The sequence below is a fragment of the Callorhinus ursinus genome, unplaced genomic scaffold, assembly GCF_003265705.2.
Source record: "Callorhinus ursinus isolate GAN/ISIS: 27379988/994484 unplaced genomic scaffold, GSC_fseal_2.0 scaffold14, whole genome shotgun sequence".
Taxonomy (NCBI): domain Eukaryota; kingdom Metazoa; phylum Chordata; class Mammalia; order Carnivora; family Otariidae; genus Callorhinus; species Callorhinus ursinus.
This window is the reverse complement of record NW_027397076.1, coordinates 27,323,466-27,340,045: the sequence shown is the minus strand read 5'-3', so window position 1 is coordinate 27,340,045 and position 16,580 is coordinate 27,323,466. Positions and strand designations below refer to the sequence as shown.

At 36.2% G+C, this 16,580-nt stretch overlaps 1 protein-coding gene across 5 annotated transcripts in view; it reads left to right on the top strand.

Annotated features, from left to right (window-relative positions):
* Positions 1-16,580, top strand: part of SYT1 (synaptotagmin 1) — a 522,143-nt gene that overhangs the window by 358,201 nt on the left and 147,362 nt on the right. For all 5 annotated transcript variants that reach the window (XM_025881317.2, XM_025881316.2, XM_073900613.1 and 2 more), the window contains one exon: positions 16,145-16,329. In XM_025881317.2, coding sequence (XP_025737102.1) covers positions 16,145-16,329 — 185 coding nt within the window. The remainder of the gene's footprint in view (positions 1-16,144; positions 16,330-16,580) is intronic.

Sequence of the window (16,580 nt, the reverse complement as noted above, 5' to 3'; positions counted from 1 at the left end):
AGAGACAGATAACCGTATGATTTCACGTCTGTGTGGAACCTGAAAAACAAATGGACAAACAAAACAAACAGATACAGGAAACCAATTGTTGGTTACCAACCAGAAGGCAGATAGGTTGGGTGGGGAAGGGGATTAAGAAGTACAAACTTCCAGGTAAGGCATGGGGACATAATGTACGGCATAGGGAATATGATAAATAATACTGTAACATCTTTCTATGATGACAGATGGTAACTAGACTTATCATGGGATAATTCTGGTGGTAGATAAGAATACTGAATCTCTATGATGTATACCTGGAATTAATAGGATATTGTATGTCAATTATATTTCAATCAAAATACTTTTAGAATAAAAAATATTAAATTTCAGAATAGAATTTTGTATGTATTACTTATTATTTAAAATGGGGGAAAGAACTAGCATTTTTTAACCCCATCTATGTGCCATGTATTCAAATGTATCATCTCATGTAATCCTCACGATTAGTATTGTAGTATTATCTCCACTTTTCATGTGGAAGAATAAAGGCTCAAAGAAGACAAAGACTTACTGAATTTTAAGCTCAGAGTTGAGGGGCACTTGGATGGCTCAGTCGGTTAAGCATGTGCCTTTGGCTCAGGTCATGATCCCAGGGTCCTGGGATGGAGCTCCTGCTCAGTGGGGAGTCGGCTTCTCCCCCTCCCTCTGTCCCCTGGCTTGTGCTCTCTCTCTTACTCTCTCTCTCAAATAAATAAAATCTTTAAAAAATAAATAAAATAAACTCAGTTGACTCCAAACCTCTAGTACCTTCTAGCATACCATGATGAGTTGAACACATAACATTTTAACCGATTTTCTACGATTTTACTGTTTGTTACTTAATTTCACATTTATTAAAACTTACACGTAAACATTTTTAAGTTAAAGACTCTGTGAGGTCAGATAATCCAAATCTATTCTGATCTACAAAAGCGAAACCCTTGTGTATTGCTTTGTAACAGAGTAATCATGTTTTAGCCATCTGAGAAACTTCTTTTCCATTACTGTATATTGATTATGATTCTCATCAGTTGTATTAAAAAGACTTTTTCTCTTTATACCTTGCTTTTTTTTCCCCCAAGGAGCCTATTTTGTTTTATAGCATAGTTGGACTTTTGCCCAGAAAATTATAAAATCACTCAAAATAAACAGTATTTATCTCATCTTTCTGAAGAAAAAGAAACTTCCCCTATCTAACTCCAACCTCATGACTCTTCTCTGATATTTTTCCAGCCGTAGGTGTTAGCATCTGCTGCTGTAGAATCTGGTTTTGATTGGTAGGGACTGGGGTGAGGACTAGAGCCAAGATCACTTTTTACATTAACTATTATATAATCATAGCACATGTCCAACTCCACGGGTTACTGGTACCTTATCAAAGAATGTACATCTTTAAATTCATCTTCATCATGTTCACATTTGTATTTTTGAGATTGTACCCAAAAGTCTCATCCATACAACCCTTAGATAAAGCAACTGACACCCTTCCCATAATGTAGGAACACGGAGACGTCAACTGCTTTCCTTCTCTGCCACCTTTTGAGAATTGCAGCAGAGATCAAACTCTTCTGGAAATGTACTGCACTCCTCATACTATTTACCGCCTCTCCTCCCCATTTCACAATTTAGATGGCTGCTCAGGGACAATCAGAAAAAATGCCGAAGAACAAAATAGCTCCAAATAGTTTCCCCAGACTCTGTTCTCTCTATTCCCCCTCTCTTTACTCCCCCACATGTCAAATACGCACAGAGCAGCCCACAGAGGAGGTAGAGTAAATGGAAAAGAGAAAACCAAGGCATGAGGCAGTACCTTGTGCTTCGGGAAGGACCATGTGTAAAGTTTGGAACACAGTATTCAAGGAGGGAGCTGAGCCAGGTTAGCATGAACACACAGTTACTTATTGCCCCTTTTGCAAGGCCCACTTTCTGAAGTTTCATGCCATTTGTCTCAAATATGTGATAGACTTCAAGAACACGGGTTAAAAAAGATTTTAAAAATGATTTAGAGCAATCAGTTGCCACTTACAAGTCAATGTGCTCTACTTCTGAGGTCGGCTGTAAGCTCTTCAATAAGAGATAACATTCTCCATTTCTTGGTTGTATTTTTTCCCTCAAGATCCTTCTTCTGATGATCTCTTGATCCTGAGACATACTCCTTAAGTGCTGTGCAATTTTTTCCCTTTCTGTCCATCAGTAATTTAAAGTCAACATTCTTTTCAAAGAGAATATTGTGACCCTCAGATTACTCACATCAGCCCACTAAATTCTCTTTTTTAATTCTTTCACTTAAAAGCATTAAGATGAACTTCAAATGTAAAATTTTACATTGTTTGAAAGGCATTTGCCTGAATATGTTAAGTAACGTATCCACTATTTTTCCAAGAATCTTAAGAGGCCACTAGCATAGTAAGATTATTATATTTCTTCCAGGCAGTATCTGGATCTAGTGATCCTCTAAGGATATAAACATTGTAATATTTGCACAGTGACCTGGTTCTTGACTTTGATAGTTACATGTAAGTACTGAAGAAAAACAAAACAAACAAACAAACAAAAAAACATAGCTGTTGCTTCCAGTAAGTTTCATAGTTTTTAATCTTTAAAGGAAATTCTCTGTCTCACTATTTTACTAAATTGTACTAAGATATACTAAATGAACATGGCATTGGAAGGATTTAAATAGTAAAGGACCAAAATTGTGATCCTGGGTAAATTTCAATCTTATCAATGACTGATTTGAAACAGGAACAATCAGAGCTTGGATTAATAGAAAGAGCTTGATGGTTCAAAGGACTGAGTTTGAGGTTGGGCCATGATTTTTTCCCAGGATCTTTGGACAGTCATAGCATTTCTGGTACCTTAAATTTTCCATTTATGAATGAAGATCATAGTACTTAAATGAAATAATGAACTCTGTGTTGTAAATTACTCAGTGGAAACATACTACATACATTCAAAGTTGGTTCTTAATAAAAATGATTACAATTTTAAAATGTAAATAATTACTGAATAAAAACCACTGAATTCAAGGTAGATTTTTAAGTCACTTAAAATAGTTGGCCAATTTTGAAGGGGGAAAACAAAAAGCAGTATCCAAGAGCATATTGTTGTTAATGCTTAAGCACCACAGAATTGAGTATAATCAAGCAAAACCTACCATTTTGCCAGTAGAAAGAGTAAAATTCTTGCCACTAATATCTTTACTGCTACGTTAAAACATTTACCTCAGGTAGCGTTAGCTGGCTGACTATTGAAAATACAAAGCAGTGCATATTATGTTTATTTCCATTAGTACAAATTTTAATATTATTGTAATGCTGCTCACAGTATTTGAATAAAAACCAATTGTTTGGCCACTGTGATTTTAAAGAACTATTATTTATTCTCCCCAAAAGTTTGATTTATTTATTCTATTATTTATCCACGAATAGCTTGAACACTACCAAAATGCTTCGCCTTTCAGTTTTTTGACAACAATCTTTATTTTAGAATGCTACCCTGACATTCTGCTGTATCATTAGGGCAGAGCATGTCGAATATGCTGGTAGTTGTAGTATACATACAAAATGGCTTGTATTTCATCTTTTATTTACTCTATCTTTGAGAGTTTTCTTTTTCCGTCAAGTTTTAAATATTTTCAACTTATGAAATTTAACAGGACTTGCTGGCAGATAAAAATAACTGGCATTTAAAACCATCCTTCATGTTACCCACTATACTGAGTACTTTGCATATTACAAATTTACATGTCACAAATCACTTACAGAGTTTATATCAGAGTCTCTTCTCTCCACCCCCCTCCCATATTATAGATGTTGAATCTGAGGTTCAGGAAACTTCAACTTGGATCAAATTTATTTGGCAATTTTAGTGGCAGAACTTGGAGTCAAGATTCCTGATCTTTCTTATATCTGATATTGCCCATTAATGTTATGATTATCATCAGATTTGACAAACAATTTTCACTGATTTGGCATAAATAAAAAATTATTTCAGTTTGAAGAAGGCTGATAGTCCTATACAAATATGTTTACCAAACTAAACTCTTCTGAACAGTAATATAATTAGTGAATATTTGCTCAATATTCAGTGTGGACACAAAAGAATGCCAAAATATATGGAAAGAACATGAAAACTGAAGACCTAAGGCTGATCCCAACTCTAATGATAATCATGTTATGGAAGCCACATTTCAGATCCTCAGTGCTCTCATCTATAAAATGGAGATTCTGGTATCCACCACCTTAGTTCCTCTGCAATTTGGTTTTTAGGGTCAAATGGGCTGAGGTATTGGGAAAGGGGCTCATAAAGTGAAAGAACTATTTAAATGAGAAATTAGATTAGGGAATACCGCAAGTGCTGGATATAAGAAAGGAAAACCCATATCAGCATTACTAATACAATTCTTTAAGAGCATCTTTCTTGGGGATATACAACATAAATATTAGGAAAAATAACAAACAGAAATAAAATGAACTTTATTGCTTTTTCCATATCTTCTACAAGAAAAAATAAGGAATACTTGCACAAAATTTCTAAATGAGCTGGAAAAATTGGTATGCCCCTAAAGTTTAATCAAGATTTGATCAGTAGTATTAAAAAAAAAGTATACCCTTTAGTTTAACAAGGAGTCCAATGGAGACACATCCTCCCTATGTATTCACAATATTTGAAGAAGGCTTTTTCTGTCTATAATTAGGCTTTTCTTTCTTCAGTAAGCATTCGTTTATGACTTCCCACATACCCAACCCAACTGATATTTCATAGAAGATCCCAGGAGAGGAAGGTAACAGTATCCCTCCTCGGGTAGCACCCCCATGTTGAAGAGGCAAATTACAAAGCTACTAGAAAACAAGCATCAATATATTACCATACAAGTGAGAAAGCATAAATAAATGTGGGTGAGAGACAATATAAAGTGCTCGTCATGTGTGGTATTACTCAGGCAGACATTTGGAGGAAGTCTACCAGGAGTCTTTTGAGGGAGGAAATCACTAAGTTTGACAAGGAAAGGAGAATCAAGAAAACTGTACATTCTCAGGGAAGATCTGGGCAAATTTACAAAAACAAGCATGATGCACACAGGGCCCTGAGGTCATATGCTCACACTTGCAGTACTTCAAGTACAAATTCTAAAAGAAGGGGGAGAAGATTCAAAAGGGAAAAAAAGAAATAAAAACCCACTATTATATATATATATATATATTTATATATAAATATATATCTATACACACACACACACACACACACAGGGAAGTCCCTTCAAAAGCAAGAACAGAAAATAAATCAAGAATCACGGGAACTGTAGAAAAACAAAGATGAAATTTCAAATCCAAGAACCAGGAAACAAAAAGAAGAAATGATGCTACAAATTGCCAGGGAGAAAAATACACTGAGAGAAACAGACAAAACAGCAATTGGAGAGGAAAATTAACAACTTCGGTCTGTAGCAGCAGGAATCCATTGGATAATCAAGGAAAAATGTCCTGTGGTTAGCTAGACAAGCAAGGGGGCTTTGTTTTCACTGTTGTCCACCTGTCACTTTGTATAGTAATGAAATTAATGAGCCTGACTCTTCTTTTTCATGACTGGAAAGACTCAAACATCCTGCTCTTCTTTGCTCATGCATAGCAACCACACAGTTCTCCTGTCAGTACAACCAAATTGCTCCAAGTTACAGGGAATTCTAAAAATGTTGTCACTTGCCCCTAGAATAATAAACAGAAAGTACACGGGAAGAAATCCTTCCAAAACAGGAGGTAATAAGGCTAGGTGGCATTTTTCTTTGTTTCTTCTAACTGCTGGCCTGAAGTTGTACACTAACATCAAGAAACAGGAAATCTATCTGCCCGTTTAGCTGATCTTTTTTTACCATAACTGGACTTAATCACAATATGAAATTGCTTAAAAAAGAAACAGGTAGAGACTCAAATATTGAAATATCCAAAAGTTGCCAACAGGTGCCCTATTCAAGTCTTGGAATCAATTTTTTTTTCCCTTGGGCATCTCTGCCAAAGACAGAAAACAGGTTATAAACAATGTTAACCAGATTCAAAGCATCAAAAGAAAACCAAATACCAACTGAATCCAAATCCAAAAGATGTTTATCGTGACGACTTTTAACACACAAGAAGAAAGTTAGCTTCCACTAGGGGAAGAAAAACCTGAGACATACTCCTTTTCAGTTTTGAACTTGGTAATCAGAACTCAAGAGAGACGTGCTACAAATTTGATAGGATAAATGGATTTCCCTTTAACCACGAAATTGTGTGTCCACAGCATGACTGAAAACTGTTACAAACTTCCAAAGGCTTCTGAACTGATTAGCCCGTGAATCGCCTTCGCCTCTGCCAACTTACCTGGCAACCCTTCCTGTTTACCAATGCACTTCTCCCTGGAGCCTGCAGACAGCAAGCTCTCTGGCTGACTGGAGCCTTATCTAAATCCTCTGGAAGTCCTGCTGGGGCTTATCTCTACCTAAAGACCCAACATCATTTTCCGTGTCAAATTTCAGACATTCCAATATTGTGAAGATATGGATGACTTTGCCTTATCAATGAAAGCAGACTATTATTAGAGACATTTTATAAAATTAATTATTTGATTAATACCTGTGCAGATAAAATGGCCTTCAGTCAACAACTTTTGTTATCAAGACAAATCATTGCATTCAACAAGAAACATCAATAACCTTACTAAGTTATTCAGCAGGGGCTGTGAGTTAGTTCCGTAGCACAGTACCTACCAAAATCACATCAACAGATAGAGGTTCTGGTAAAAAATTTCCCAATGTACAGGTTGTGATTTCGTGCTTTTCAAAGCAACATATTTTACTGAAGGTTTTTTAATGTACTAACGGTTTTTTTAAAGTGATTTTGTGCTTTTTAAAGCACTATATTTTACTGAAGTTTTAAAATATATTAACAGTTTTTTAATGTATTAACAGTTTTTTTAGAGAGGCAGATTTCCCATTTTATTAAGTTTTAAGGTTTTTAAAAAGTAATTCTAAATAAGTGTTCATTTGATGAGTAAGATTGCTTTGACTACATAATGGAATCAAAGTCAAGCCAAAGACCCCATTTAATTTGGCATTTAACATGCTGTCCGGTGTTGTTCACAATTTGCTTCATGTATATTAATCACCTCTGCCCAGTTGGACTATAAGCTGTGTAAGTAGATTATTTCAAACTTGTTCATTATTCCTTCAATGTCCTGAGCATTAACGTGTTAAATAGACACTCAGATGGATGAGCGAATGAATGAATGAATGAATGAGCCTCTCTCTTACATTACTGTTTACACAATCCATCTGCCTTAATGAGTAGCTAACTCTACTCAATGGCTTGGATCATTTTTACAACCTATTTACACAGATATATCTTCCAGTTTGCTTTCTGTCAGGAGCAATATTGAAAAAGCTAAACAGAACTGTAGAAGAGAAGAATGTGAAATGTGTTAAGAGGGTAATTCTGAAGGCTACTTAGGGAAGGCTACATGTGTTTACTATAAGGAATTGTCTTTTCATTTACTGTGACAAAAAAAGCCCATATAGATTCATAAGTGTCTTGCTGAGAGCTTTGTTTAACAAGGCAGTCTAAAAACCAAAGGAAAGAAGAGAAGGAAGGATTAAGGAAGAAAAGGAGGGAGGGAAGGAGGGGAGACAGCAGACAGGAGGAGAGGGAGTCGGGAAGGAAGGAAGAAAAGAACTCAAGTCCCCAAAATGCTATTTTCACTGTGTAGCAAGCCAATTTTGGAGCTTACCTCAAGACTCACCTGTTGCTTAGAGCCTTCATTGAACTCTAGGACCCATTACCTTACCCTTCCCTAACCTGCCGCCTACAGAGCCCACCTACTCTGAATTTTATGCTTAACACAGTACTGTCTATTTCCTTCTAGTTTTTTCCTGGAAGGTAGTATTTGCAAGCTCCTAGAGAGAGGGACCTGCCTTCTCTCTTCCCCTAGCATCCCCAGCACAGTATAAGCACATCGCAGATTACCAAGAAAATAAATAAAAGGTCAAATGACCAAATGAAGGATTAAGTTTTTGTCTGTTTGAAATTCCCTCATCTTGGTGAATTTTACCCTGATGCTTCAGGACAACGAGTTTGTAATTTGGAGTCCAACGGTCTTTTAGACCGGAACCTGTAATCTCCACAAGGGTACCACACACTCCCAGTTGTATAAAAATTTAAATACACAGCACACACCCTGTGCACACACGCACTTATATTTTCCCATCAAGACACTACAGACTTTTGTTGTATTTTAAGAGAGGCATATAATTCAACAGAGGCTTCGAACTCTAGCCTCAAGACTGAGGAAAAAGTTTGTTTAATACCCAGGAGCAAAGAATGCATAGTCTTTGAAGCTGTTTCATTCTATAATGAGAAACTCTTCATTCTGACATTTGACTGGTTGGTTTATTCTTAAGTCATATTCTGTGTGACTTCATACAGTGTTTTAAATCTCACATTTAATGTGTTGTCTCCAGAGGTGGTTAATGAGAATATTAATCCACATATTTCCAGTGCTTTATTTCTATTTGCATTCTGCCATTTAGAAAAAGCCTTCAAATGCAAGGTTTATTTGGCTTGTTGCCAATTCTTGAAAAATTATCCTTGTGTGTTGAAAATTATTCATAAAGAGTCTAAAAGTAAAGCTTTGCCGTAGCTTCTTTTCCTCACCATTGAACAGTAGAATTGTTTTCATATTCTAGTCTGAGTCTTGCATCAATGCCTGCTGATCTAGAGAGACAGATTGTTTGGGATAAACCTGGAAGTTGGCGAAAAGCTGCCGTAAACATAAGGTTGAAGAAATATGGAAATTCTTCATAAGATGAATGATATAGACCTTAGCGCAGCGATGGGGCGCTCAGGACAAAACAGAGATGTGGCAGAGGTAGAAAAGGCTTGACGTCATTGCTGAATTTTGTAGTGGCCATAGCAACGGTATTACCTAGATCATCTTGAAGCTCTTGGCTGAAATATCTAGGACTGGTGTAAATGCACAAGCTTCTATTTCTCAGAGAGAAAAATGCAGCCCATCTTCTGAAAGAGATATGGATTTTAGGTTGTTTCTTAATATGATGAATGGTAATGGAACCTGCCAGATAATGCAGAGCTGCCCTTGAAAGTGAAATTGAGGCAGAAATAAAAAAAACAGTGAGTTTTAGCCCTCGATTTTATCCAAAACTCAATGAGTAAATGCACCAGAAGGTTGCCAGCCTAGGAGACTACAAAAGCTGACTACACAGGGATGTGGCAGGAGAGAGTCAGAGCTGAGGAAGTGAGACTGAGTAGCAGACCGAAGGAAAACATACTGGAGACAAAGCTGTACCTCAGAGACCATCCCACCTTACTTGTACTTGAGCCCAAGAACATGGCTGTGTGGGTTTCTTTCAAGCCACCTCACATTTACTGAGCACTAAGCTGGTAGGACTGAGGCATTGTAGAGCATGCAAAAAAAGAGAAAAAAGTCTATTCTATTTAGAAGTGAGAGCTTAGAATCAGGAAATCTAGAACCGGGCTCCTCTTGGCCATTGGGCACTTTGTGTAAATTTTATAAAGCTTCTCTCCCCAACTGCTCATTCTGTAGGACTACTCTATCTGATGAGCAGACTTTGGATTTGGGGGGCATAAACGGGATACCCCGGGCTACTCTTCAGGAATAGCAAGATTTTCCCTTTCATAAATGTACCTTCTGCAATACCTTGTTCTCAGTGACACTTGGCTCCATTAAAGAGAAAGTAGCGGGGCGCCTGGGTGGCTCAGTTGGTTAAGCGTCTGCCTTCGGCTCAGGTCATGATCCTGGAGTCCTGGGATTGAGTCCCGCATCGGGCTCCCTGCTCGGCAGGGAGTCTGCTTCTCCCTCTAACCCTCCCCCCTCTCATGTGCTCTCTCTCTCTCATTCTCTCTCTCAAATAAATAAATAAAATCTTTAAAAAAAAAAGAGAGAAAGTAGGACTACTCTATCTGATGAGCAGACTTTGGATTTGGGGGGCATAAACAGGATACCCCAGGCTACTCTTCAGGAATAGCAAGATTTTCCCTTTCATAAATGTACCTTCTGCAATACCTTGTTCTCAGTGACACTTGACTCCATTAAAGAGAAGGAAATCCGGAGTGTCTACTTTAAAAAAAGTTTATGAGGGCCCCTTAAGTAAATAATTTTTACAAATTTGCTTAGTGCCAAAGCCCCCTTGGAGAAAAAAAAATGTTTCAATCTGAGAATAACATTTTTATTGTAAAAAAGAATATTTACTGCTCACTTTCATCAATAAACGTCCCCCTTAGAGCACTAAATTTGTACATGAGTGCACATTAAGCCATGGAGATTCTCTCTGAAAACACCATATTATCTTCTAAGTACTGAGTTTGGCAAATTTAAGAAATTTACTTTTAAAGAAGTAATTAAGACCTACTTTTTAACATGTAGGAAGTAAATAGTAAGCTTCATGATTATACAAACCATGCTTGGCACTGTATTTCAGCCCTGTAAAAAAATGCCAGGCAAATAGATGTTTAATAAATAGGTGTTTAAATACTTAATTTTTTTAAACTGCTTAACTTATGCCAACTCCTCATGAAAGAATAGCCTCTTTTGATAAGGGTAAATAGTTGTTTGGTTTTTCTTCCCCAACAGAAGACCTGCTAATGCAAATTTACTTCTAAATGATTCCAAATTCTTTTTGTGTGTTTTCATCAAATACCAGTATTCAGTTCACGAACAATCTACAAAGAGCTGAGTTTTGAGTTTTTAAGAAGTGAATTTCATGTGTAGGGTTATATTAAAATGCCTTTGATATATTTATACAGATTTGGATTTATTTTTCAATAATACATCTTTTTATACTAGCCTAAATGACCCAACATATTCCACTACATAGTCAATATTTCTCACTGGGTGGGAGGGGAAATTTTAGCAAACATACGTAGTACTTTTATTTAAAAATCCCTCAACATGGACACTTTTGCTGAGCCTTGAGAAATAATATTTAAATGGACTGAAGAAGAGGACTAGCATTTCAAGAAAGAAGGAATATGTTTGAGGAAGACATGGGGATAGAACTGAGCAAAGAGCAACGAGTGACTCTTTCACATGGAAGGAAAGTTCCAGCCCACACCTTACAAGTAGAAATAGATGTAAAGGAAGCATAAAACATATGGAAGAAGAGATGGCACGACTTGCCCCTCAATCAGGCTTGGGAGAAAATTTTCCACCTGGTTCCAAGATACAACAAGCAGGCAATCACTGAAGCGCTAAGAGGAGTCATAGAGCTGGTTTGGTGAACTGGTTTGAGATGACGGATTCATAGGAAACATTCTGTAGGCAGTGGGAGATACAGTCCCAGTGTAGTTAAGAGGAAACAGGATGGATAACTGATGTAAGAGTTTAAGGCGTGAATGTGAAAATGAACAAGAAGCTAAGAACTTTGAATAAGAACTCCATTTAAAGACTTGGGAGCGGGAAAGGAAAGAAGAAAAATGTCAGATCCATACAAGATGATGCTGGTAAGGGCAGCAGAAACAACAGCAGAAGGAAATTTCAAAAAGAAATATAGGATCAAGATTTTCTCATACCATGGACAATGTTGTTTGTGTTCGGCCACAGGAAAACCATTGGTTATCTTTGAGAGTGTCTTGGTTGCAATGTTAGTGTCATGAGAATGGTTGCAGAAGAGATGGATCAAAGCTGTGAATGAGAAGATCATAGAAAATATAGAAATAGCCCAAACTGATATTCCAATTGTAGAATCATCTATATGCAGCACATCACAAATCTCTTGAGGTCTGATTTCTATCTCTTGAGATTCTGATCGCTGCTATGATGAATTACCACAAATGTAAAACTATACAAATTTATTATTTCCTCATTCTGGAGGTCAGAAGTTTAAAATAGTTTTCACTAAGCTAAACCCAAACTGTCAGAAGAGCTGATTCCTTTTTTAATCCCCAACTTTGAGATTAACAAATAACCTTGTCTAAATTTAAGATGTACAGTATAATGATTTGATATATGTATATATTATGAAATAATTACAAGTGGGCTAGTTAACACAGCCTTCACCTCACATGATTGCATGTGTGTGTTGTAAGAACATTCAAGATCTAGTCTCTTAGCAAATTTCATCTATATATACAACACAGTCTTGTTAACTGTAGTCACCATGCTGTACATTAGATTCCCAGAACTTATTCATCTTATAATTAAAAGTTTGTACCTTTGACCAACATCTTCCCATTGATCCCACTCTCCAACCCCTGGTAACCACCATTCTACTCTTCGTTCCATGAGTTCTCCACTTTTATAGGTTTCACATTTAAATGTGATCATACAGGACTTGTCTATATGACTTCCATCACAGACTTTTTTCACTTAACATAGTGCCCTCAAGAGTCATCCATGTTGTCACAAATGGCAGGATTTCCTTCTTTTTTATGGCTGAATAATATTCCAAATATGTATATATACTACATTTTCTTTATCCCTTCATCCATTCATGGACACTTAGGTTGTTTCTTTATCTTGGCTATTATGAATAATACTTCAGTGAACATAGAGGTGAATATACTACTGTAAAATAGTAAATTTTTTTCCCTTGGGATATATACCCAGAATGAGATTGCTAGATTATACGGTAGCTCTATTTTTAATTTTTTGAGGGACCTCCATACTCTTTTCCATAATGGCCATAGGAACTGACGCCTTCTTAAAATTGTAGGGGAGAATCCATTTCCTTGCCTTTTCCAGCTTCTAGAGGCACCTACAATTCCTTGGCTCATCGTTCCTTCCTCCCTCTTCACAATCAGCAGCATAGAATCTTCAAATCTCTGATTCTGAAAATCCTTCCTGTCTTTTTCACGTGTAAGGACTCTAGTAATTGCATCAGTTCTATCTGGATGTAACCCAGGATAACCACCCCATCTCAAGATCCTAAATCACATTTGGGAAGTCCTTTTTGCTGTGTACAGTAACTTGTTCATGGGTCCCAGGGGATAGCCTGTGGACATTTTGGAGGAATCCGAATTCTGCCTACCGCAAAGTCTAAGTTAAAACATCAGAAGCAGTTTAGAATTGACTTTAATTCTTATGCATCAGCTTACCCTTGGGTTAAACAATGTGAGATTAATTCATTAACTGGATGAAAACAACGTTTTTAAAGGAAAGCTTTTACACTCATCTATTATTTTCTGCTGAAAGGTCTTTAAGTTAAATGTTAAAATTCTTCTTATAAAATTTCCATTTAATCATAGTTGGTGACAATAACAATAAGCTAATAGCTTTCTGCCAATAGCAATATTTTGATGAGCCCATTTTTTATTGAAGCCATACTCTATATTATGGAAATCACTCTTGGCAGCATCTTCTGCTCTTATTTATTTTTACTGTTGTTTTTTAATACAAAATGTTTTATTAAAAAGGTTTCAAAGCTAAAGATGTTTTCCTTTGTATACATTTAAAATATATATATTTTTAGCTAATAATGTAAAGATAGATTTGAATTACTCAAACTATTTCATCTATAGTTTTTCCTCCTGTAAAGTTTTTCTTGTATAAAATTGAAGAGATAATGAACACAACTGCTATAAATATTAAATAAGCTAATGAATGTAAAAACAGTAGCAGCTGCTTGCCCATATTAAGTAGGTCTTCCATCAATTTTTAGCTTAATAGAAAATATATAATATTTTTTCACTCATATTGAAACATTTCTATAAATACTACAATGAATAATACTATAGATGGTGTTTCTTACCAAACTTACCAAATTCTAAGTATTTGGTTGATCTCCACAGAATTTAAGATAAGAATTCAATTCAAATAACTCAAATTAAAAATGGTGGTTTATATTCCAAATAACTATTCAGTCATAGGTAAGGGTACACAAAATGATAACCTTAAGCTTTTTTTAATTCTATCTAAAGGTGCCAGTAAATTGTGAGGAAAATTTTGTGAGTTTCATATATTCAATATAGGATATTCAAAGTTAGAAATTAAGCTATTCAGGAGATCAAACCTAGAATACGGTAGCACTTTAAGAAATAAAAGTCACAAAATAAAATTTTCTCAATGGTTATAATTTACCTTCAAGTTGCACTATTTAAGATTTCCCCCTGTAATCCTATGTCCCTATGTCTTTAACTCCTTGTGATTAAATACTGTTGCTGCACTTTCGCTATTTTCTTTCTGTGAGGTTGTCAAATGATCTCTGTCTTGTCCTGTGTAATTTAAGAGATTTTTATGTAACTCTCTGAGAGACTATCACACAAGTCCGACTAGAAGAATAATTTACGAGGTTCAGAATGAAGGGTCATTATTAATACTGTCTGAACTGCAATGAATACGTAGATTCTCTCGTTCATGCGTGGCAGGGTTTTAACTAGATCAAAAGAGGTATAAGGTTTTAAATGAGGTATTATGAATGATATCATTGGTTACATAAGTTTAATTAACATTTTTAAAAATATGATTAAGGAGATTAGAGAACATAAGAAAACATGGTGTTTGATGTGGGCTTATATATTACTTTCCAATATTTCTTTGGCTGAAAACACAGTTTCAGAAGTTATGCTTTTATATGTCCTTAGGCTAACATTTATTAGCCAATCGTATGCTAGAATAAAACACATAGTAAGTGTTCGACACCATAAAGCTAAATGCAGAAGGACAGCAAAGAGTGGGGTTTTCTGCGTTTTGAAGAGAGGTTAATTTTTAAGTGCTTCTGCTTTACCGAAGTAGTCCTGACTTATGTTCAGCAATCATTGATCCTAATGATGTTTACGTAGCTAGAAGAAAATAGTTTTTTTCTTACCATTTCAGTGTCCAGTGTCTCTTCTTAATTACAGCAGGCAAATCTAATTACTTCTTCTGATCAATCTCAACGGTTAAATAAATCCTTTCCGGGCAAAGTGCAATCTTAAATATTTCCACAAGAGCTTTTTTTGTAATATAAGCACATGGTATAGGATACACCAAATAAGAAAAGAGAGTTACTTTTAGTAGATGGACAACTGTAATAGAAAAATGTTTTTATGTTTATTTATATATGCTCTATTATTTTAAACAGAGCCGATAAATCTGAAGCTTTTACTAAAAAAAAAAAATCATCTCTTCCTCTCAATTTCCCCTAGCATATCCCCTGAACTTCTGTGTTTTTTTATATGTATTTATTAGTGTGCATGGTTATGTCCCCACATATACTCGGAGTGTTCCATATTACCCATAATACTTAGCTGTATGCCTTGAAAATAGATAGCTAACATCGAGTTCCTGCTATGTGCTGGATGCCATTCTAAACGTTTTAGTGTATTAACTCCCTTAATTTTCAAAGGAGACGAAATAGGTACCACTATTATCTTCACTTTATAGAGAGGGAAACTAACTCAGAACAGTTGAGCAATCTAGCCAGAGTCACACAGCCTGAAAGTGGCCACCCTGAATCGAAGCCTGGTTTCAGATCCACTGAACATAACCATTGCCCTGCCTCTGCAGACTCAGAGCAGGTAAATGTCCTACTTTTAGAGTGGGTGACTTTCAGAGCACCAAGTACTTCTTCCTCGCCTTTACTACCATTATTATATTTGTTTTCTCTGGTTATTCGATTGATGTCCGCCCCTCCCATTACACCCAGAACATATCAATAGAACCTCTAGTATTTAACAGATGAGTAATAGCAGCTAATATTTATTAAGCTTTTACCATGTGCCAGGAAATGCATCTTATTTTAATCTTCAGGAAGTCTATGATACCTACCAATTTACCTCCACTTTAGAGATGAGGATACTGAGGCGAAGGGAATTTAGATGACTTGCCCAAGATCACAGAGCTAGTAAATGATAGAGCCAGGATTTCAGCTCCAAGGCCAAACTCCAGAGCTGTGCTCTGGATGAAGGAAGGAATGGATGAATGGAAATCTAGCTTGGAGGAAGGCATATTTGACATGTGCAGAAGGGTGAAGTAGAAACAGAAACCACCATCCAGGCAGGGGAAACATGGGTAGCATGACACAGAACAGTGTGCCTGGAGCGCTCAATAAATACAAATTAACCAGTGAATACTTTTGTAGCCAACTGGACATGCGGTGTTTACTACTAATGCCTTCTCCAACTTTTTTTTCTTTCAGTGCCACCATGGGCCTTAATTGCCATAGCCATAGTCGCTGTCCTCTTAGTGCTGACCTGCTGCTTTTGTATCTGTAAGAAATGTTTGTTCAAAAAGAAAAACAAGAAGAAGGGAAAAGAGAAGGGAGGAAAGAATGCCATTAACATGAAAGATGTGAAAGACTTAGGGAAGACCATGAAAGATCAGGTAATGTCTTCATTCCGTATTACTTCTTTGATGATTTTATTAAAAGTTAATAAATGGCTTATTTTTTATACCAGATAAGTATAGAAGTAAACAACTTCTGGACAGATGTCACTGTTGTCAAAAATGCTTTGCCATCCTTTCATTCATTACTCAATGTCCCAAAGTGCAATGAAAACATTTGGTAGAGTTTTCCAGGCTTCTAAGCATCTGACCCAGAAAAGGGCATCGAAGACTGGCAGGGCCATCTTGAC